This window comes from Oncorhynchus masou, chromosome 4 (genome assembly GCF_036934945.1).
Source record: "Oncorhynchus masou masou isolate Uvic2021 chromosome 4, UVic_Omas_1.1, whole genome shotgun sequence".
Classification (NCBI taxonomy): Eukaryota; Metazoa; Chordata; class Actinopteri; order Salmoniformes; family Salmonidae; genus Oncorhynchus; species Oncorhynchus masou.
Window position 1 is genome coordinate 14,219,801 of NC_088215.1, and position 21,984 is coordinate 14,241,784.

Sequence of the window (21,984 nt, forward strand, 5' to 3'; positions counted from 1 at the left end):
TTCCATGTGTGCTGTACATATTTGAAGAGAATATTGACATGGAGAAGTTTATTGACATATTGCTCTCACTTAGACTGGTCCGGGTCTTCAACCGTTCGGTGAAGAAGGCAAGAATCGAAGAAGAGGAGGATGACATTTCTTTGTTTAAGCTGAGTGCACTGCAGTGACTTGACCAAACAGTGATGCTCTCATGCCAACCATGTCTTCTCGCAAAGTGTAAGACAGCATGACATGCTAATCGCGAGTCTATTCCTTGAGCTTTGTGCTGTCAGGGAGAGTTCATATCAATCTCTTCTATTTGCAGTCAGATATATTTATGTACAGTACAGTTTCTCTTGAGTTATTTCGTCTCCAAATATATCCAAGTGTATGTGGGATGTGGAGTACCAGTCAAAATGTTTTGGACACGGCTGCTCATTCCAGGGTTTTTCTTTATTTTGACTATTTTCTACATTGTGGAATAAAAGTGAATACATCAAAACTATGAAATAACACACATGGAATCATGTAGTAACCAACAAAATGTGTTAAACAAAATATATTTTATATTTGAGATACTTCAAATAGCCACTCTTTGCCTTAATGACAGCTGCACAGTCTTGGCATTCTCTCAAACAGCTTCATGAGGTAGTCAACTGGAGTTCATTACAATTAACAGGCGTGCCTTGTTAAAAGTTTATTTGTGGAATTTCTTTCCTTCCTAATGCGTTTGAGCCAATCAATGGTGTTGTGACAAGGTAGTAGTGGTATACAGAAGATAGCCCTTTTTGGTAAAAAACCAAGTCCATATTATGACAAAAACGGTTCAAATAAGCAAAGAGAAATGACAGTCCATCATTACTTTAAGACATGAAGGTCAGTCAATCCGATACATTTAAAGAACTTTGAAAGTTTCTTCAAGTGCAGTCGCAGAAACCATCAAGCGCTATGATGAAACTGGCTCTCATGAGGCCCGCCACAGGAATGGAAGACCCAGAGTTACCTCTGCAGCAGAGGATAAGTTCATTAAAGTTAATAGCCTCAGAAATTGCAGCCCAAATAAATGCTTCATGGAGTTCAAGTAACAGACATCTCAACATCAACTGTTTAGAGAAGACTGCATGAAACAGGCCTTCATGGTCAAATTGCTGCAAAGAAACCACTATTAGGACACCAATAAGAAGAAGAGACTTGCTTGGGCCAAGAAACATGAGCAATGGACATCAGACCAGTGGAAATCTGTCCTTTGGTCTGATGAGTCCAAATTTGAGATTTTTGGTTCCAACCGCCGTGTTTGTGTGAGAAGCAGAATAGGTGAACGGATTATCTCTGCATGTGTGGTTCCCACCATGAAGCATGGAGGAGGATGTGTGAGGGTGCTTTGCTGGTGACATTGTCTGTGATTTATTTAGAATTCATGGCACACTTAACCAGCATGGCTACCACAGCATTCTGCAGCGATACACCATCCCATCTGGTTTGCGCTTTGTGGGACTATCATTTGTTTTTCAACAGGACAATGACTGAAAACACACCTCCAGGCTGTATAAGGGCTATTTGACCAAGAAGGTGAGTGATGGAGTGCAGCCTCAGATAACCTGGCCTCCACAATCACCCAACCTCAACCCAATTGAGATGGTTCGGGATGAGTTGGACCGCCGAGTGGAGGAAAAGCAGCCAACAAGTGCTCAGCATATGTGGGAACTCCTTCCTCATTGGAAAAAAGCATTCCTCATGAAGCTGGTTGAGAAAAAGCCAAGAGTGTGCAAAGTTGTCATCAAAGCAAAGGGTGGCTACTTTGAAGAATCTAAAATATATTTTGATTTGTTTAGCACTTTTTTGGTTGCTACACGACTATGTTTTTCATAGTTTTGATGTCTTCACTATTATTCTACAATGTAGAAAAAAAAACCTTGAATGAGTAGGTGTGTCCGAACTTTTGACTGGTACTGTATATTTTTCCTAATGTATCCCAAAATGATTGTAAATAAGGGATATCCCTGGAGTTGAAATCCAGCACCGTCACTTTATTGAACAGAGATACGCTATATGATATGTTTCTGTTGTACAGCATCTAGTTGTATGTAACTGTAACTACTGCACTTTAGGACCCTTTTAGGCTATAGAATCTTGTACAATAGCAGAATACCTTCTACTCAATAGTAGAATATGTTCTACCCAGTTCGACTACAACATTTCTACTTAAGGAAAATAAGTATTTTTAGAATAGTAGGTGATGTAAGGACTGTCGAGTTAAAGCTGGATTGAAGTGTGTGTGTGTGTGCGTATGGGTGTTTGTGTTGTCTGTGTGTGTGTCTGCACCACGCATGTGTGCAAGTATGTTTTTGTGCGTGTGTGTGTGGGTGTGGGTGGGGGGACCATGGAACATCTTGTTAATGAGCAGACATAATCACAATTGATTTATTTATGGATTCATTTATTCACGGATCATGTCTGCTCTATCAGTATCAGAAGATCATGTGGATCCAGTTGTAAATGGAATGCTTAATGTTCTTCTTTCTATGTTATTGAGATTCTGTGTCCCAATTATATAATCAAAATACTGGAAACCTGACTATGTTGTTTATATTTAAGAATATAGAACTTTATCATTTATAAGTTTTGTATAGTTCTTATTTCAAATAGTATATATTGCAGCGTTTGTATCTTGTAAAAATGAACACTTTGGTCGATGCAGTACATGACACATTAACTAGACTGGTTTAGCCACCAGGGGGCAGTGAAGTAAATTACATTTAGGAGCCATTGAATTTGATTTGATATCTCTTAGTAATAACGGTGTCAGTTTCTACATTTTCTAGCAAGCAAACCTTTCGCACTCGCACAACACATGTATTCTCTAAACAGTGCTTCTTGAACTCTGGTAATATCCCAGGCCCCGTGTTCACAGATTCTCAGAGTAGAAGTGCTGATCTAGGATCAGGTCCCAGCTGTCCAAATAACCTGATTCATTATGAACTAACAGACCCACCTGATCCTAGATCAGCACCCGTACTCTGAAACGTTTGGTGAATACAGGTTCAGGTATTCAGTTAAGGCCTCAAACCAACAACAATTGTGGATGTGTTCATGTAATTGAGCCAAAACAGTAACATATTTTGTCAACAACAGTTTTGCCACTTTGTTTCAGTGCTTTGTATCCACAGCATGTGTTCAAACCAAAAGTGGAGATGTGATAACTGGGAATGTCTACTATTGCTTACTTTTATGAGGATTGCCAATGGTTACCAGATTAAAGGACCAGTCCGTCTTCTTTTTGACGCTTTGTAGCCACATGAATGGTCCTCAGACTCAGTGTGTGGTATTTGTACAGTTTCAATTAGGGCAGTAAAACAATAAGATTATTGATTTTGCCACATAGAGAACAGTTTGGGTAAGTGAATGGAAGAGGAATTTTGTGTTAGTCTGCATGTCTCTTCATGATAAATCTACTTATTTTTGTGTGTACATTTGAATTAAGGTATTTCATGATCAAAAGGCTCTGTTTTGATACTGTTCATATCAAAAGGGAATATAAACAATGTTTAAATAACTTATGACGAGCATATTTATTTGAAAGAAATACAGTATTTAGAATGTAGGTCTACTTCCCTAATAGGTTTCAACAAGAACCAATGTCATTTTACTGTCATGTCTTTGCAATTGTTTGTAAATCCTCCTTTACTTTCGTGAGGGCCTCTGGTTAACGTAGCCTCTTGTAGTACTCTGTGTTTAGGAGGGATTCGGGCATATTTTGCTCCCAGGGGTCTTCTTGCAATAAACAGATTTACATACAGTACAATAGTTTCTACATGGTTATTATTGTGATTATGTATTTTTTATTTATTTAAGCTTTATTTATCCAGGAAATACCCATTGAGGTCAGAAGACCTCTTTTCCACTTGACAAGTGTTCATTGGAAAATCAGCAGGATGAGAAGACCAAAGGAAGGAATTCACGTGGACGAAGGTTGAATAAGGTTTATGGACATAGGGTAGCGGAGTTATAAATTGTAGTGATTGTCATGTATTTGGCACAGTAGGCTACTTTTGATTGAAAGTCTTTGGGGGTGTTTGTTTCAGCATTTTACACCAACGTCCTGCAGATGTTCTAATCTCCCACCATATTGAAAAATGAATCAATCTAAACAACTGTGGAATAAGTGTATGTTTATAGGCCTACAGTACACGAAGAATAAATAGTAGGTCTGTGAAATAGTCGTCCAACATCCCCATCAGCGCATGAAGACGTTCCAGAACTGGTCATGTGATCTAGAAGTTAGCACTCGCTCGAGCCTTGCACTCTGGCTGCAGTGGTTTGCCCGGAGATGGTTGAGCCTGAGCGATGTGAACTGAACTGGAGTTCAGTGCAATGGAGACGTTTTGGCAAGAATGAAACTTCAAAAGAATGAAACTATACAATATAATGCAAAACTATATGAAACAAAAGTAAAACTTTGAGTCCGCGTTGCACTACGCATAGACCACTTGGAATTGTGTGGTTTCTGCCACAAGGAGACTGGACTTTGTCTTTAGGTAAGCGCTTTACGCCGTCTTTATCCTTAAGTGTTTACAAACATTGGTTTCTTACTAATGCAGTTTTAACAATATTGTCGTTATGGCCAATTGAGATGTGAACTGTAAACGAATGATTACTTATTCTTTTGATATGGTCATAAATACAGATTTTAGTTGACTTACAAATATATAGTTTATCAGAGACTTGGTCTTTCTGGTTGAATCATGTCGTAACAAAAGAATGCACGTTAGAGGGGCGATCAGCTGTTGCTACATCCAATGTTGGACTTCAATTACTGATATGTACCCATTGATACTTGAAGAATATAACTTGTAAATGGATCATGAGCTGTCATACCACATCAGAACCCCAAATATACGCTTGGTTTACACCAATGTTTGTATACAAAGTAAAAGTAAACAACAACTATACAGCCTAAAAACATGGTTAAAGCTATAATATTAATATCCTGAATGGTCAGTCCTTGCATCCATAGCTCTGTCTATAAAATTGAGAGTGATTGCATTTCTCCAGCCCCATCCAGCTTTTTACCAAAACAGAGGCGTGGATCTCCTTTGTTATGATTTCAACTTCTGATTGCCGCTTTAAATAGTGTTAAAAGGATGAATGGTGTAACTCAGAGCTGACAAAGGAATGTCCATATAGACATAACCTTTCCATTCGGGGATATGAAAGTCTGGATGTGAGTTTTTATGAGGGACCTGTAGTATCAAGTCAGACTTACTTGGAACGTGAAAAGTGATGGATAATGTAGATGAATTAAGCTGTACACATCAAGCAGTAACACATCTTTTAGTCGAATGCTTTTCCAGTCTAAGGGTAATAATTTCTCCTGGCACAGATAAGAATTCCTCCTGTCCAATGTGCTGTATTTGACTAGGTCTTATCTATAGACTTAACTCTACTTCTGAGTACAGTACACTTAGACAACTTTAGTCATTCAGGGGTTTGCTACTTGTTTGGCCAAGAGATTTGGAACAAGTTTGAAAGATGCAGGAATATGTCTGGAACAGACATCGAAAAGGGGATTTCAGACCATTTATTAGTCTGCTACGGTCATGTTCAGAGGTGTAGCTACTCTGACCGCGTTTGACCTGACCTGGTTCAGTTTGATGTGTTCAGATAAGCAGTACTTGTACCCCTATACAAACATATCATCATACACCACTACCATATCCTCAAGTTAAAGTATGGAGGCAGTGTGCTCTCGCTCTCTTTCTCTCTCTCTCTCCCCTTGCTACTCTGTGAAGCGATGGTGGGCTTTCTTCCCATAGCTGTCTGTTCAACTTTCCGCCTTTCCATCCAAGAAGAGCGAATGGAAAACATTGGAGAACACATTGGCACAGACCTGGCTAGACCTGAACATACAGAAAACATACCACAATCGACTGCATCTCCTGCAACCCCATTGGTCAGCAATTGTTACCAGGTGTTTGTCAATAATCATTTTGGGGATCTTTTTCCTGGTTAAAGTTCAAGGGAGAGAGATTTTGGCGGCCGGTGGGAAGTTACACTCTTATGAGGTTATGAATCAGCAGATAGGATTTTTTAAATTATTTTTTTTTACAAATGGACAACGGGTTTTGACCATGGATTGATTATGTTACTATGGTAGTAGTCCCTTGTTTCCCATAGCCAGGCCCAGACCATGTCCTCACTGTAAGTTAAGCCAGATACTGTCTGTATCTCACTCCAGGTGTTTTTTTCATTTGGAGGGGAGCATGGAAGGTTATTTTAGTAGCCAGGAGTCTTTGTTTTCTACTGTATAAAGTACCTTGAGACTGAGACTAAAGTCTGATAACTGTTGGTCCAACAGGTGTTTGTGGATGTTGGACTGTAGACTTGTTTTGTTCACAAGAACCTCGATGTGTGACAGAGTAGTTACATATGTAGGTATACAGTCTGAAAGCTGCATGTCCAGGATGTACAGTGGTGCAAAAAAGTATTTAGTCAGCCACCAATTGTGCAAGTTTGTTTTAGTTGGTCAGGACGTGAGTTGGGAGGACATTCTATGTTTTGTGTTTCTAGGTTGGTTTTCTGTGTTCGGCCAAGTATGGTTCTCAATCAGAGGCAACTCACGACACCTGCCTCTGAATCATACTTAGGTTAGCCTGGGTTTCACTGTTGCTTTGTGGGTGATTGTTTCCGTGTCTGTGTTTGTTCGCCACACGGTACTGTTTTGTTCATGTTTATTGTTTTTGTATTAGTGTTCATGTTGAGTTTTTTCATATTAAAAACATGGACACTTACCACGCCGCATCTTGGTCCGATCCTTGCTACACCTCCTCAGAAGAGGAGGAGGAAAACCTTTACACAGCCCTATATATATATATATATATATATATATATATATATATATATATATATATATATATATATATATATATATATATAATAATTTCCACTGACCCCTGGCACCCCGTTGCGGACCACCGGGGGTCCCTGGACCTCGGTTTGAGAACCCCTGAACTAGAGCATTGGCTAAGTCAGAGGTTGCAAATGCGGTCTAGACACATTTCTCTGCCTTCTGAGGCGACATTGGAATATCCATGGTTTTGTAGTGGGCGATGTCATCAGGAAGCAGGCACTCAAGTTACAGCCGTGAGGATTGTGCCCTGTTGTTCCCCAAAGACATATCCCACTGAATGCTTTCACAGGATCAGACTGTACTGGTGACGTTACTCCTGCACGGCATAGAAACACACACACACACACACACACACACACTTTCTGTCTAGGTTCAAACATCTTCAATACCACAGGTTTTCCTAGTATGGCTTGAGGAAATGATTCTGTAACTGTATATTTAGGATTTATTACCCTGCCAGTTTTAAATTCATATTAACTCTCACTGTGGCCTACATAACTTTTTACCTTTTATTTTATTTTACGTTTATTTAACCAGGCATGTCAATTAAGAACACATTCTTGTTTACAATGACGGCCTGGCAAGAGGAAGAATACCTCCTGTTGGGACAAGGGCCGGGATACTACTGTGGATGCCCCAAAATTTGAGTTTTTGAATAATTTTTCCTTCATTTTCAAGGGGAACTAAAGTCATTGGAATTCAGAATATGCCAGACAGAGAGGGAGTTGGAGCGCTCAGACCCTGAACTGTTCTCCCCACATAATACTATATATTATGGCCTACTTTGGTTTCCTTTCAACACCACAGAGTGCTGGTGGGTTCAGTTTGCGACCTAGTGGACGGGTTTGGGTGGAGTCGCCATAACTAACCAACATCCCTCTTGGTTTCTTGGCCTTGCTCCCTCCTTTCGTCTTTATCCATCCATCTCTCTTCCCTCCCCCCATCTCTCTCTTTCTCTGCCCCATCCTTACTGGTCTCCCAATCTCTGCTTCCCAGTGGCTAAGACATCTGAAGAGAGAGAGAGAGAGAGAGAGAGAGAGACATTACACATACTTATTCTAAGTGGAGAACTACATCCTCAGTCTTCACCCTTATTTCTGCTTCTCATTTAGTGGGGAGTGGCCCAGTGCTTTGAGTCATGTGACTCAATACAGAATGTGCTAAAACAACTCCAAACTTTTCCACTTGGTGTTGACCATAGAGCAGAAATCACAGAGTGGAAAGTAAGTTTTGATAGGGCGGTGGTGGTGGTGTTTGGTGCTTGCTGTAACAACATATTAAGTTGAGGTGGTTGTGTTTATTTTGAGCTTGTATTCTCTCCATGTGTTTCTCTAGAGACCTCTGTTCATGCTGGTCATTGGAATTACAAAGTTTATCCTTCTAGTCACTGTAAACAACTACTATAGTATCATAACAAGCACCATGCCTACCTGGTGGGCTATGTACTGCTATGCAATGTTTATTATAGTGTTGCCACGTTACCAATATCGCGATACTAGGAAGTAAGAACGCAAAGGAAACAAGAAATGAAGCGGAGTAAATTTCCTGAGGAGAACAGTCCTAATGTTTGAACCAAACAGCTTTATGTTGTCATATTAGTTTCTTGTCCAGGCTATAGCACACAATATTTAACAAAAGTAGGCTTTAAAGGACCAGAGAGTTGATTGTTCTCCGTGTTTTCTTTTTTTGCCAAGGAAAATCTGGTACCGTCATATGGTGATACTGGTATCATGACAACACTAGTTCATGACTCTTTATAAGCTCCTATGCTCAGTCACTACATAATCCCACTGAGAGTAGTATGGGTCTACAAAGCATCTCAGAGTAGGAGCGCTGATCTAGGATCTGTCCATATAATCTAAGGATCTGTCCATATAATGTGATTCATTATGGGATCTTAGCTAGCGAACGTCTCCGCTGTCGCCGAGTAGCTCATCGCGTGTTCTCTGGTCGTCTAAACCCACCACGTGTGTCTCCTTCGAGCAGAAAGTTGGCCGGCAGAACAGAGTGACGACGTCTGGCGCTTAATGACACCTGTTTGTTTCCTTGGAAGACTAAAGTGTTTTTTTTTTTATGCAATTACTCAACTTCCTTTAAATAGTGCCAGGTTCTTCTTCCGTCCCCTATCAGGCCAAAGTCATCGTTCCTCTAGGTAGATTGTCTGGGTCGTTTATGGAACCTCCTCAAGTATCTCTTTCTTTTCGTCTTTTTCTCTCCTTTTGTTCTTCTCTCGCCATTACAAAGCAATGGACTGCTCTGTAGCTACAGTATCTGTTGTTTAGCTTCATTGTCTGCGTTTGGTCTTTCCCTTCCTCCCCAACGTACAGTCTGTGTTTTAGGTGGTTCGTGCTTGTCATAACTGCACGTAAAGGTTCTATTAGGCTAAGTCTTCATAGTTCGTACGGTGTGAACTTTCAAGCCATGTAGGGCCTCAAGCTTTCTCTTGGGACTACAGTCAGTGATATTACGTAACCAACAGAGTTTGGGGACTTATAGGGCATCAACTAGGAACCTGTGACTCTAGTGTGAACCTCATTCCGCTCTGTTGCCTCCAGGTCTCTCACCCTATCCAGTATTACTCCTGGGTCATGTTCAGTAGGGAGAACATCATGTGAAATTGAGAGGTACGAGCTGAATATTTCCAATCAGAACACATGTTTTAGTTTTCCGTTGCAAAACATTTTTTCTACGGTGTAGCCTGTTGAACACAACCTCTGATGTTCCTTCTCTCTCTGGATCTGCCCTGTTCCGCCTCTCTTTATTGATATTTCTCCCTCTTGCTCTCACAGCAACAAGAGGCCGTTGCACTTCAGTGCCTTATCATCTGGGTGGACAGAGGGGAGACAGGGGGAATTTATTGTCTGTGACTAAGTAAAGCCTTGAAGGTTCTTGGTGAATCTGGCAGAGGATGAATCAAAATAGGAGGAGAAGAAGGGGAAAGCTTATCTTCACTGTATGTCTCAGACAGCTATAACATGTCCCAGAACTCCCTTTAATTGCACGCTAATGTTTCAGCACCAAACATATGGGTTGTTTAGCCTGATCCCAGATCTGTTTGAGCTGTCTTGTTGACCTATGGACATTGTAACACTAACGAGTCTGTACAGATCTGCGACCAGGCTATGGGCCGCTTGGTTCATCTGGTCCTGCATCAACTCCTCCTTAACCCAGACACTGACCCACATACAGAACAGAAAAGCTATCTTGCCGTACGCAAACAGGATGGTCCGGAAAGTTCTTCATGTCAGTCTCTGCTATGAGATCAGCTCTGATTAAACTACTGCAACAGTACCTCTGCAGCTGAGGAATCCTCTTCAAGCTGCCTGTGAGGCATGCCTTAAGTAAATAAACTGATCTCTGTCTCTCTCCCCCTCTCTCTAAAATACACATACACGCAGTCACACACACTCCCTACGCTAAGGTTGCCTATGGTCTGAGCAGTAACATGACCCCCCCTCGCTACCCCTCTGTATCTGTTATTACAGCAGGACCACTGCACAAGTGGTGTCATTTCACGCAGGATTTCACTCAGGCAGTATGATGGGCTACTCGGTAAGGACACACGCAGTATTCGCTCTCTCTCTGTGTGTGTGTGTGTGCGTGCGCTTGCGCTTGTGCGTTTGTGTGTGCGTATGTGTTATAAAGTTGAGGTGATAGCTTCAACAGGTCCCCATAAACCACAGACGTGTCTTGAGAGTGACAACAGATTGAGTCTAGACCTTAACAGAAGGTTTGGCCAAATGTGTTGTGTGAGGACTATTGTTTCTGTCTGTTTCCATTGAGTTACTGTCTGCTTGCTGTTGTTAGGCACCCAATAGGACATGCTTTGTGCATTAGGCTGTCTGGGTTGGTTCTCTAATAAAAGTTGTTTCTCCATAAGTCTCGGGCTGGCAATGATAGAGGGTGGAAATTTTCTTTAAATTAGTGTAGGAGCTGGCAGATGTTGGCAGACGTCGTGTCATGCCAATCCTTTGTGATGATGTAAACCGTGGCCTGTTGCGCGCACACACACACACACACACACACACACACACACACACACACACACACACACACAGATAACATGTCAGAATAATGACTGATTATGCAACTAGTTGGTCTTTAAACCTCTATGCAAGAGGAATTTTGTTGAAAATTACATTTTTTTTAATGAGTAACAGGGTATGTACTGTAGAAGGGAGTGCTTCTCTAGTTGTGTATATCTACATTCTCAAACCTCAATTAATGAAAGGTTACTTACACACATGCGCACACGCTCACAGACACACACACACACACACACACACACACACACACACACACACACACACACAGAGGGAGAGATTGGTCCTGTCTGTGGAACAGTGTGTCTCTGTGTTGCTGGATTGCAGTGCCAGGGGCCTGTCTGTGTTCCTGTGTGGAGAAACTCACTCCGATGTGTCTTTGTTAGTCTGCAGCTGAGGCACACTCACACACGCACACTCACAGACACGGCCAATAACAACATTTCTCTGATTCGTGTGAATATCCTCTCTCTTTGATGACTATGATTATAAGCATGCATCACTTTGAAATGCTCCCTCTGAACTGGATGTCAACATTCTTGCCGTTGGATACAGCACAGGCAATAGTCTCATCGTTTCCATCACCTGGATTCTCTCTGTTGTTACTGTGCTCCAGACAGTATCTCTGTTATTAACACGTCTGATGTGGTGAAGTTTTCTCTTCCAGAGCTGGGTGTTGCCAGGGACCTCGCCATGAGATATTATCACGATGCTTAGGTGCCTGATAACGATATGTATTGCGATTCTACATGTATCACGATTGATCCCGATGCTCTATATGTATTGCGATTCGATATTCCAAACACATTGCTCATATGTCTGCTATAGAGGGACAAGAGAGAGCCGTGATAAAAACGAGTTCTGATCAGTCATGGAAATAAACGTGCTGAAAACATGTTGGCTCGCCATTTAAAAAATGATACAATTGTGGCCAAGCTACAGGAGGAGAATAACCAAAGATGTGGTGCTGGTACAGCCGACTAGTGCTAGCTAATGTTAACTACATTTTTAGAGAATCAATTCTTGGAGTCATAGAATCGATATAATATAGTCTAAATAATATTGTGATACTCTACTGTATCGATTTTTTTCCCCCCCATCCCTATGGTCTTGTTTGTCTACACTCTCGTCTAGTCTCGACCAAACTGAGCCAGTGGAGTGAACATAATGACATTTCCACAGTTCATTCTGCCTGAGCTGAACTGCCACTCTCTTCCTGTTAATCCCAATACCCAGCATGCACTGTGTGTCTCATGTTACGGTTTGTGACAGAGTGTTAACCCCAGATAGGTAGATTCCATTCATTTTAATGAGAGGCATGCGTACATAGTAGCCTACACACAGCAGTGCTATTGAGTGTAGGAACACACATCAGAGGATATGAGAGTTGCTCTAGGAACTAGAATCTTCATAAAATCAGACTGTTCCTAGAACAGGGAAAAGGGATATATGATGCAGTCATTTGATAGAGACACAGTCAGAACAGCAAGGAGTGCTGTCCAGGAAATGTCCTCTGCAGCAGGTACTTAGTTGATGTTTTGTTTTAATTTTCTCTGCTGGTCGACGGCTCTCGTATCAAACCAGACTTCCCCCTTTTTAAAGACAGGCTATATTTTTATTGTACATTTATTAAACCATGTCGTCCCATTGAGGTCAGAAGACTTCGTTCCCAATCCCTTTTCTGCTGACAAGACACCAGGTGGAACTTACGGTTACAACGTTTTCCCAGTTGGGTTTTTACAACACACCATGGTTGGATTTATAGAGTCATTTCCTGAGAAAGTCCCTTGACAATGACCTGGCTGGGTGAAGGAACATGTGTTCCTCCGTTATTACTGTGTTCCCCAGCCTAAATAAAACAGCCATGCAGAACTGGAGATAACCCCATGTCTCTGTGAGCCAGTCAGGAAACAACAGGCCTGTACAACGACAGGCTTCCAGCCACAGACAGGCGGACCAGCTGGGGATGGACTGAAAACGCCTTTCACTTCAGGTCCACGGTCAGGTTTCTTTATAGTTGTTCATAATGGTAACGATAACTTCTGTATTTTAGTGTGGGAGGCTCATTCGAGAACAAATAGAAGACGTGGTTTCTGTTTGGAATGGGAGAATGCGGTGGAATGTTGAACGATGATGACACACTTCAAAGCCTCCATTACCCTGCACACAACACCGTGCAGAACTGATGAATAAGTGCCCTATTAATTCTGCTGAACTCCAGCTGAGAATGTCTTACCACAGAGACTCCTGCCAGTACTGTGTTATCTGACAGGAAACTAGGTCGTTCCATTCCTCTCCTCTGTTTCTTTTATTCTCTTTTCTGGGGGATCACTTCCTTCCTGTTGGAGATGAAAGTGAATAGAACATCTCACTGAACTGCTGCCAGATAGGGAAGAGAGAGAGAGAGAGGAGAGAGGGCAGGGGTCCTGCTAATGGCTTCAGCCTGGAATGGAGAGAGAGAGAGAGAGAGAGAGAGAGAGGGGGAAAGAGAGAGAGGGGGAGAGGAGGAGAGAGGAGAGAGAGGGGAGGGGGAGAGAGGGGAGGGGGAGAGAGAGGAGTGAGAGAGGAGGGGAGAGAGAGAGGGGGAGAGAGGAGGGGGAGACAGAAGAGAGAGAGGGGGGGGAGAGAGAGAGGGATGCACAACTGTCCCCTTTCATCTACAGCCTCCAATAACACCCCTCCACTACACACTTTCATTCTCGCACATAAACAAACACACAGACAAACACACAGACAGAAGAGTGGTGTCTTGCAGCCCTAGGTGTGAGCATAACCATATATATATATTATATTATATATATATATATAACGCAGGTTATCAGGTTTATTGGGAAGAATTTTATCCTGGAGGCAGAACTGGGTTATTTCCACTAGATGGGACAGCTGCAATGTCAACATTGGCTGTATTGTAAAAAATCTAAAATTAGCTTTTTGGTTTTAATTTTAGATTTAAGGTTATGCATTAGGGTTAGCAGTGGGGTACATCCATTTGAATTCAATCACTTTTTGACTGCACCCCTTTTGATTTGAACGAAACCTTCCATACATATTTGCCCATTGTAGAAGTGCTCAGAAAGTTTCGGGTTGAGATTTATATCATTTAAATCATAGGTCATGGGTGTCATGATCATTGATGTCATTTCAATCATAGAAATATTTTTCATAGAATGGACCTATCCCTTCAGACCACTGCAATTTAGCTGGTACACCATTGAAATGTAAATTTGATTGATATTTGATCTTTTAATTCAAATCAAATGTTACTGGTCACATACACATGGTTAGCAGATGTTAATGTGAGCACCTCTACACTAAATCATTTTCTCTGGGTGTGCGCCAGCTCATGCTTTTTATGATGTCAATGACGTTATGTCAGGGGCGTTATGTCAGTGGCGTTATGTCAGTGGCGTTATGTCAGTGGCGTTATGTCAATGGCGTTATGTCAATTATGGCTGGAGGGGCAAGTCTAAGACTTGGGGCTAAGTCTTACCTTCCAAATCTGGTGACTAGTATGCCCACCGTGAGGCTGCCCACCATGCCCCCGATGGCAAACACAGACACGGTGACAGAGTAGAACAACGTAAGAGTCTTGTCATCCAGACCCGTCCCGTTCCTTGCTACCATCGTCTGGTTATAGAATGCCTTGATGTACTGGGAGAGGAGGAAGAGAGGGAGGAAGAGTCAAACATAGCGTAGATACTAGCTAGAAGCAGACACCATCTAGATTGCTAGAAGCAGACACCGTCTGGATTGCTAGAAGCAGACCCCATCTGGATTGCTAGAATCAGACACCATCTAGATTGCTAGAAGCAGACCCCATTGTCTTGTTGTAAAGCTGCTTTATCAAATCAAATCGAATGTTATTGGTCACATACACATAGTTAGCAGATGTTAATGCGAATGTAGCGAGATGCTTGTGCTTCTAGTTCCGACAGTGCAGTAATATCTAACAAGTAATGTAACAATTCCACAACTACCTAATACACACAAATCTAAAGGGGTGAATGAGAATATGTACATATAAGTATATGGATGAGCGATGTCCGAACGGCATAGGCAAGGTGCAATAGATGGTATAAAATACAGTATATACATGTGATATGAGTAATGTAAGATATGTAAACATGATTAAAGTGGCATTATTTAGAGCGGCATTGTATAAAGTGACTAGTGATCCATTTATTAAAGTGGCCAGTGATTGGGTCTCAATGTCGGCAGCAGCCTCTCTGAGTTAGTGGTGGCTGTTTAGCAGTCTGATGGCCTTGAGATAGAAGCTGTTTTTCAGTATCCCAGCTTTGATGCACCTGTACAGACCTTCTGGATGGTAGCAGTGTGAACAGGCAGTGGCTCGGGTGGTTGATGTCCTTTTTGGCCTTCCTGTGACATCAGGTGCTGTAGCCATCATGGAGTGCAGGTAGTTTGCCCCCGGTGATGCGTTGTGCAGACCTCACTACCCTCTGGAGAGCCTTGTGGTTGGGGGAGGTGTAGTTGCCGTACCAGGCTGTGATACACCCGACAGGATGCTCTCGATTGTACATCTGTAAAAGTTTGTCAGGGTTTTGGGTGACAAGACAAATTTCTTCAGCCTCCTGAGGTTGAAGAGTCGCTGCTGCGCCTTCTCCACCACGCTGTCTGTGTACGTGGACCAATTTGTCCGTGATGTGTACGCCGAGGAACTTAAAACTTTCCACCCTCTGCACTGTCCGTCAATGTGGATAGGGGGCTGCTCCCTCTGCTGTTTCCTGAAGTCCATGATCATCTCCTTTGTTTTGTTGACATTGAGTGTGAGGTTATTTTCCTGACACCACACTCCGAGGGCCCTCACCTCCTCCCTGTAGGCCGTCTCGTCGCTGTTGGTAATAAAGCCCACTACTGTTGTGTTGTCTGCAAACTTGATGATTGAGTTACTATTTACTACTACAAAGATGACCGCCGTCCAACCACTGTCAAATGTCAACTTAAATGGTCATATCTATTCTATTCTCTATATTTCTATGATTTCAATAATGTTTCCTATGGAAGATTTACAGTAGCAATTGAACACAACAGATATTCATTTTCAAGACAACGTTCTCTGGCGTGTGGACCTCCAACCATCTCTGTGGTACTATTTGAAAGATGAAATGTTTCTTTTAATCCCATTTTAATACATTTATCAGCCCAAATATGACACCATCCCTGTATTAAAGAGCATGTTGTGTCACAACTGATGGCAGGCACAACACAAAAACCTCAGATGGTGGAAAATATGGTCTAAGCTACAACATATGCAAATATATTTTGATAATTGAGGTAAAACAAAATGACAAACAGAGTTTAGTTTAAATTGAAAGGAATGCTGTCAAAAAGTGATTGAATTCAAATGGTTTTAACCAGTGTGGTTAAGTGCAGGGTTACGGTCAGGGTTAGGTTTAAGATCAGACTTTATGACTTTGTGGTTGTGCCAGCTAGTGACCAGTCTGGAGAGCTGCCTCCAGAAAAAGATTCATGGCAAAACGCTAACCTGCGCAGATAAAATGGTTGATGAACGCCCTTGTTTGGTCTATGGGAGAGGAAATGAAAAGTTATTGTAACATCAAGGTTCACTCGAAGACTGAAGCAGACCAAACAGGCTGTATTAACTTACTATGGGAAAAAGGAGAGGAATAACAATGTTGGAACCATGGCTGTAATTGCTGGAACATAGATTAAATGAAAGGACATGGGGAAAAGAAGCTAGCTAGAGGGACAGAGAGAGGGAAGGAGTTTGATACTGTCCTACTTAGCCTCTGTCATTTGTTGACTTGCTGTGGCCATAGATTGGAATTTTCTCCAGTCTCACCCACGCTAATCTGTCTGCCTGTTTGTTTGACCCCATAGGACTCCAGCCGACGTGAACACAGACGTCTAGACCTAAGCATGGCGTCTACGCTGCCCTCTACGCTGCCATCTACGCTGCCATCTATACTGCCCTCTATGCTGCCATCTACACTGCCCTCTACGCTGCCCAGACCAGACTGTCATATGGACAGGAGCGGGAGCTTCTTTAAGGTAAGTTAAGTCTAAGTCTCTAACTCTTGTTAGAGAGAGTACAAAGACGAGAGAGAGAAAGGGATGAGATAAGACGAGGGGTTGTCGGTGATGATATTACATTAGAGAGACAGAGTTTTATACTGTCCTGGTAGAGCCTATAAGAAGAAGAACAACAACAATTCCCTGTCTGCTCTCTCAATGTGGCCAGAAATTGAATTTCCATCAGCCTCACCACCAACTGCATGTGTTTGTGCTTGACTCCATATACACTCTCAGAAAGAAAGTACAGAATTGTGCTTAATGTGGTACACACGCCTGTCACTGTAGTGGTACCCTGTAAGATATGTCTATTGTTCCATTAATTGTAGGTATGTAATTGTAGTCTTGTAGTTTGTATCTTAAAAGAGCCCAAATATAGAAATCTGCCTTTTTAGGGTACCACCACAGTGACAAAGCCGTTTGTTCCTTTTAAGTGGCAAAAATGTACCACTTCTCTATATATTAAGGCCCTCATATGTACACAACTCTTCGCCATCCCACTTCTGACACCAATTTAGTAAATTTGGTGGGTTGTTTCGACCGGGATTCAAACCTGGGTCCAGCAACTGCAAAGCCAACGCCTTAACCAGTAAGCCAAGTGATACCTATTGACAAGGTCGCTCAGTGTTTTGTTAAGGTTGCTACAATATTAATTAAAGCTCTTTATTGTCACATGCGTTCATGTTGACTTTATAAAGACTTCAGAGCTGGCAGCGGACATGCTCACACTTGAACTAACATAACCACAGACCACTTAAACTGGTACAACATTTCCAATCACGGGTGGCCAAAAATAATTAACTGAAAGCCACGCCCCCACTAAAGCCATACCTCTGATGATTGTATAAAAATGTACCATTATACTAGATTATCCGCACATGTACCCTAAAAGGTACTGAACAGTTCCATGTGAGCTCATATGTGTACCTCTGAAGGTACATACCCCAGGGAAAAATACTGTACCCTAACCGTACCCTTTTCTCCGAGAGTGTAGGTCTCAGACGGACTCACAGACTCAGACCTAAGCATGTCTGCTACGCTGCCCAGACCAGACTGTCATATGGACAGGAGAGGAAGCTTCTTTAAGGTAAGTTAAGTTTACTCTTCAGTTTATTCGTTAGCTTACTTTTGTTCCAAGGTTTATCTTATGTAGCCACATAGTGTGTTAGGGCTCAAGTTGAGGGCAGATGGAGAGTGTGAGGATTGAACAATGCCTGCTGCAGTCGTTGGAATCATGACAAATGCACACACAGCAACCATAAAGTACAAAGACACACACACACACACACACACCATGGAGCAGTTGTCAGCCCTTTATGCAGTCTCCGGTTAAACCCTTGCATGATGTTGTTTCAGGAACACGGTCTATTCCTAGAGACATAAGGAGCACGGTCCGTTCCGCTGTGTCTTAGTTTCATGCTGCTGTTTCTTCCATCAGTATCCTCTGCCTTCATCTCTCCCTCTTCAGTCAGACCACACTATCTGCCTCTGAGAGTTATCCAATCGTCATGTCATAATCGTTCTGTTATCCAATCTTCATGACTGCAGTGGGCTATCCGCTATATATCCGGTAATAGAATGATGCCTTATACGGCAACTGTTGTGTATTTAGCCATATACTGTTGGTTCAGTTGGTAAAATTTACACAAGGTGTCTACAGTAAACAGAGGATGGAGACGAGGTTATGGATATGTGCAATGTAAAGAGTTAGGGAGGCTTACAGAGGGAATGGATACACTGACAGATAGACGTGAGATTGTACTGTCTCTTCTTATCTCTTTTCCCCCTCTGTCTCTCCATCCGCTCTCTCTCTCTCTGTTTCCCCGTCACCCCTCTCTCTCTCTCTCTGTTTCCCCGTCACCCCCTCTCTCTCTCTCTCTCTCTGTTTCCCCGTCACCCCCTCTCTCTCTCTCTCTGTTTCCCAGTCACCCCCTCTCTCTCTCTCTCTCTCTCTGTTTCCCCGTCACCCCCTCTCTCTCTCTCTCTCTCTCTCTCTGTTTCCCCGTCACCCCCTCTCTCTCTCTCTCTCTCTGTTTCCCTGTCACCCCCCCTCTCTCTCTCTGTTTTCCCGTCACCCCAGCTCTCTCTCTGTTTTCCTGTCACCCCCTCTCCCTCTCCCTCTGTTTCCCTGTCACCCCCCTCTCTCTCTCTCTCTGTTTCCCTGTCACCCCCTCTCTCTCTCTCTCTCCCTCTGTTTCCCCATCACCCCCTCTCTCTCTCTGTTTCCCCATCACCCCCTCTCTCTCTCTCTGTTTCCCTGTCACCCCCCTCTCTCTCTCTATTTCCCCATCACCCCCGCTCTCTCTCTGTTTTCCCGTCACCCCCACTCTCTCTCTGTTTTCCTGTCACCCCCTCTCTCTCTCCCTCTGTTTTCCTGTCACCCCCTCTCTCTCCCTCTGTTTCCCTGTCACCCCCCCTCTCTCTCTCTCTCTGTTTCCTCGTCACCCCCTCTCTCTCTCTCTCTCTTTCTCTCTCTCTCTCTGTTTCCCTGTCACCCCCCCTCTCTCTCTGTGTTTCCCCGTCCCCCCCCTCTCTCTCTCTGTTTTCCCGTCACCCCTCTCTCTCTCTCTCTGTCTCTCTCTCTGTTTTCCCGTCACCCCCGCTCTCTCTCTCTGTTTTCCTGTCACCCCCTCTATCTCTCCCTCTGTTTCCCCGTCACCCCCCCTCTCTCTCTCTGTTTCCCCCGTCACCCCCCTCTCTCTCTCTCTGTTTCCCCGTCACCCCCTCTCTCTCTTTCTCTCTCTCTCTCTGTTTCCCTGTCACCCTCCCCTCTCTCTCTGTGTTTCCCCGTCCCCCCCTCTCTCTCTGTTTTCCCGTCACCCCCCCTCTCTCTCTCTCTCTCTCTCTGTTTTCACATCACCCCTTCTCTCTATCTCTCTCTGTTTTCCCGTCACCCCCTCTTCTCTCTGTTTCCCTGTCACCCCCCTCTCTCTCTGTTTTCCCGTCACCCACTCTCTCTCTATCTCTCTCTGTTTCCCTGTCACCCCCCTCTCTCTCTGTTTTCCCGTCACCCTCTCTCTCTCTCTCTGTTTCCCCGTCACCCCCCTCTCTCTCTCTCTCTCTCTCTCTCTGTTTCCCCATCACTCTCTCTCTCTCTCTGTTTCCCCATCACTCTCTCTCTCTCTCTCTCTCTCTGTTTCCCCATCACCCCGTCTCTCTCTCTGTTTCCCTGTTCCCCCCCTCTCTCCCTCTGTTTTCCCGTCACCCCCTCTCTCTCTCTCTCTGTTTTCCTCTCACCCCCTCTCTCTCTCTGTTTTCCCATCACCCCCTCTCTCTTTCTCTCTCTGTTTCCCGTCCCCCCCTCTCTCTCTCTGTTCCCCGTCACCCAATCTTCTCTCTGTTTCCCTGTCACCCCCCTCTCTCTGTTTTCCCGTCACCCCCTCTCTCTCTCTCTCTGTTTTCCCGTCACCCCCTCTCTCTCTCTCTGTTTTCCCGTCACCCCCTCTCTCTCTCTCTGTTTCCCTGTCACCCCCTCTCTTTCTCTCTCTGTTTCCCCGTCCCCCCACTCTCTCTGTGTTTCCCCCGTCACCCCCCCTCTCTGTTTCCCCGTCACCCTCTCTCTCTCTCTCTGTTTCCCCATCATCCCCCTCTCTCTCTCCCTCTGTTTCCCCATCATCCCCCTCTCTCTCTCCCTCTGTTTCCCCCTAAACCCCCCCCCCTCTCTCTCTCTCTCTGTTTCCCCGTCACCCCCCCTCTCTCTCTCCCTCTGTTTTCCCGTCACACCCCCCTCTCTCTCGCTCTCTTTTGTCCCGTCACCCCCTCTCTCTCTCTCTCTGTTTCCCCGTCACTCCCTCTCTCTCTGTTTCCCGTCACTCTCTCTCTCTCTCTCTGTTTTCCCGTCACCCCCTCTCTCTCTCTCTGTTTTCCCGTCACCCCCTCTCTCTCTCTGTTTCCCTGTCACCCCCTCTCTCTTTCTCTCTCTGTTTCCCCGTCCCCCCTCTCTCTCTGTGTTTCCCCGTCACCCCCTCTCTCTCTCTGTTTCCCCGTCACCCCCTCTCTCTCTCTCTGTTTCCCCATCATCCCCCTCTCTCTCTCCCTCTGTTTCCCCCTAAACCCCCCCCTCTCTCTGTTTCCCCATCACCCCCTCTCTCTCTCTGTTTCCCCATCACCCCCTCTCTCTCTCTGTTTCCCCGTCACCCCCTCTCTCTCTCTGTTTCCCGTCACCCCCTCTCTATCTCTGTTTCCCCGTCACCCCCTCTCTATCTCTGTTTCCCCGTCACCCCCTCTCTCTCTCTCTGTTTCCCGTCACCCCCTCTCTCTCTCTCTCTGTTTCCCCGTCACCCCCCCTCTCTCTCTGTTTCCCCGTCACCCCCTCTCTCTCTCTGTTTCCCCGTCACCCCCTCTCTCTCTCTGTTTCCCCGTCACCCCCTCTCTCTCTCTGTTTCCCCGTCACCCCCTCTCTATCTCTGTTTCCCCGTCACCCCCTCTCTATCTCTGTTTCCCCGTCACCCTCTCTATCTCTGTTTCCCCGTCACCCCCTCTCTCTCTGTTTCCCCGTCACCCCCTCTCTCTCTCTCTGTTTCCCCGTCACCCCCTCTCTCTCTCTCTGTTTCCCCGTCACCCCCCCTCTCTCTCTGTTTCCCTGTCACCCCCTCTCTGTTTCTGATTCCCCGTCACTCCCTCTCTCTCTGTTTCCCCGTCACCCCCTCTCTCTCTCTGTTTCCCCGTCACCCCCTCTCTCTCTCTCTCTCTCTCTGTTTCCCTGTCACCCCCCCTCTCTCTCTGTTTCCCTGTCACCCCCTCTCTCTTTCTCTCTCTCTCTGTCTCTCTCTCTTTCTCTGTTTCCCCGTCACCCCTCTCTCTCTCTCTCTCTCTCTGTTTCCCCGTCACCCCCTCTCTCTCTCTCTCTCTCTCTCTCTGTTTCCCGTCACGCCCGCTCTCTCTCTCTGTTTCCCCGTCACCCCCTCTCTCTCTCTCTCTCTCTCTCTGTTTCCCCGTCACCCCCCTCTCTCTCTCTCTCTCTCTCTCTCTCTGTTTCCCCGTCACCCCCCCTCTCTCTCTCTC

General features: G+C 44.4%; 1 protein-coding gene across 1 annotated transcript in view; it reads left to right on the forward strand.

Moving 5' to 3' along the window:
- Positions 1–4,297: 4,297 nt before the first annotated feature.
- The window catches only part of LOC135524189 (ras and Rab interactor 2-like), a 55,688-nt gene continuing 38,001 nt past the window's right edge, over positions 4,298–21,984 (forward strand). The window contains 3 exon segments of the mRNA XM_064951500.1: positions 4,298–4,514; positions 16,789–16,959; positions 17,975–18,067. Coding sequence (XP_064807572.1) covers positions 16,828–16,959; positions 17,975–18,067 — 225 coding nt within the window. The 5' untranslated portion in view covers positions 4,298–4,514; positions 16,789–16,827.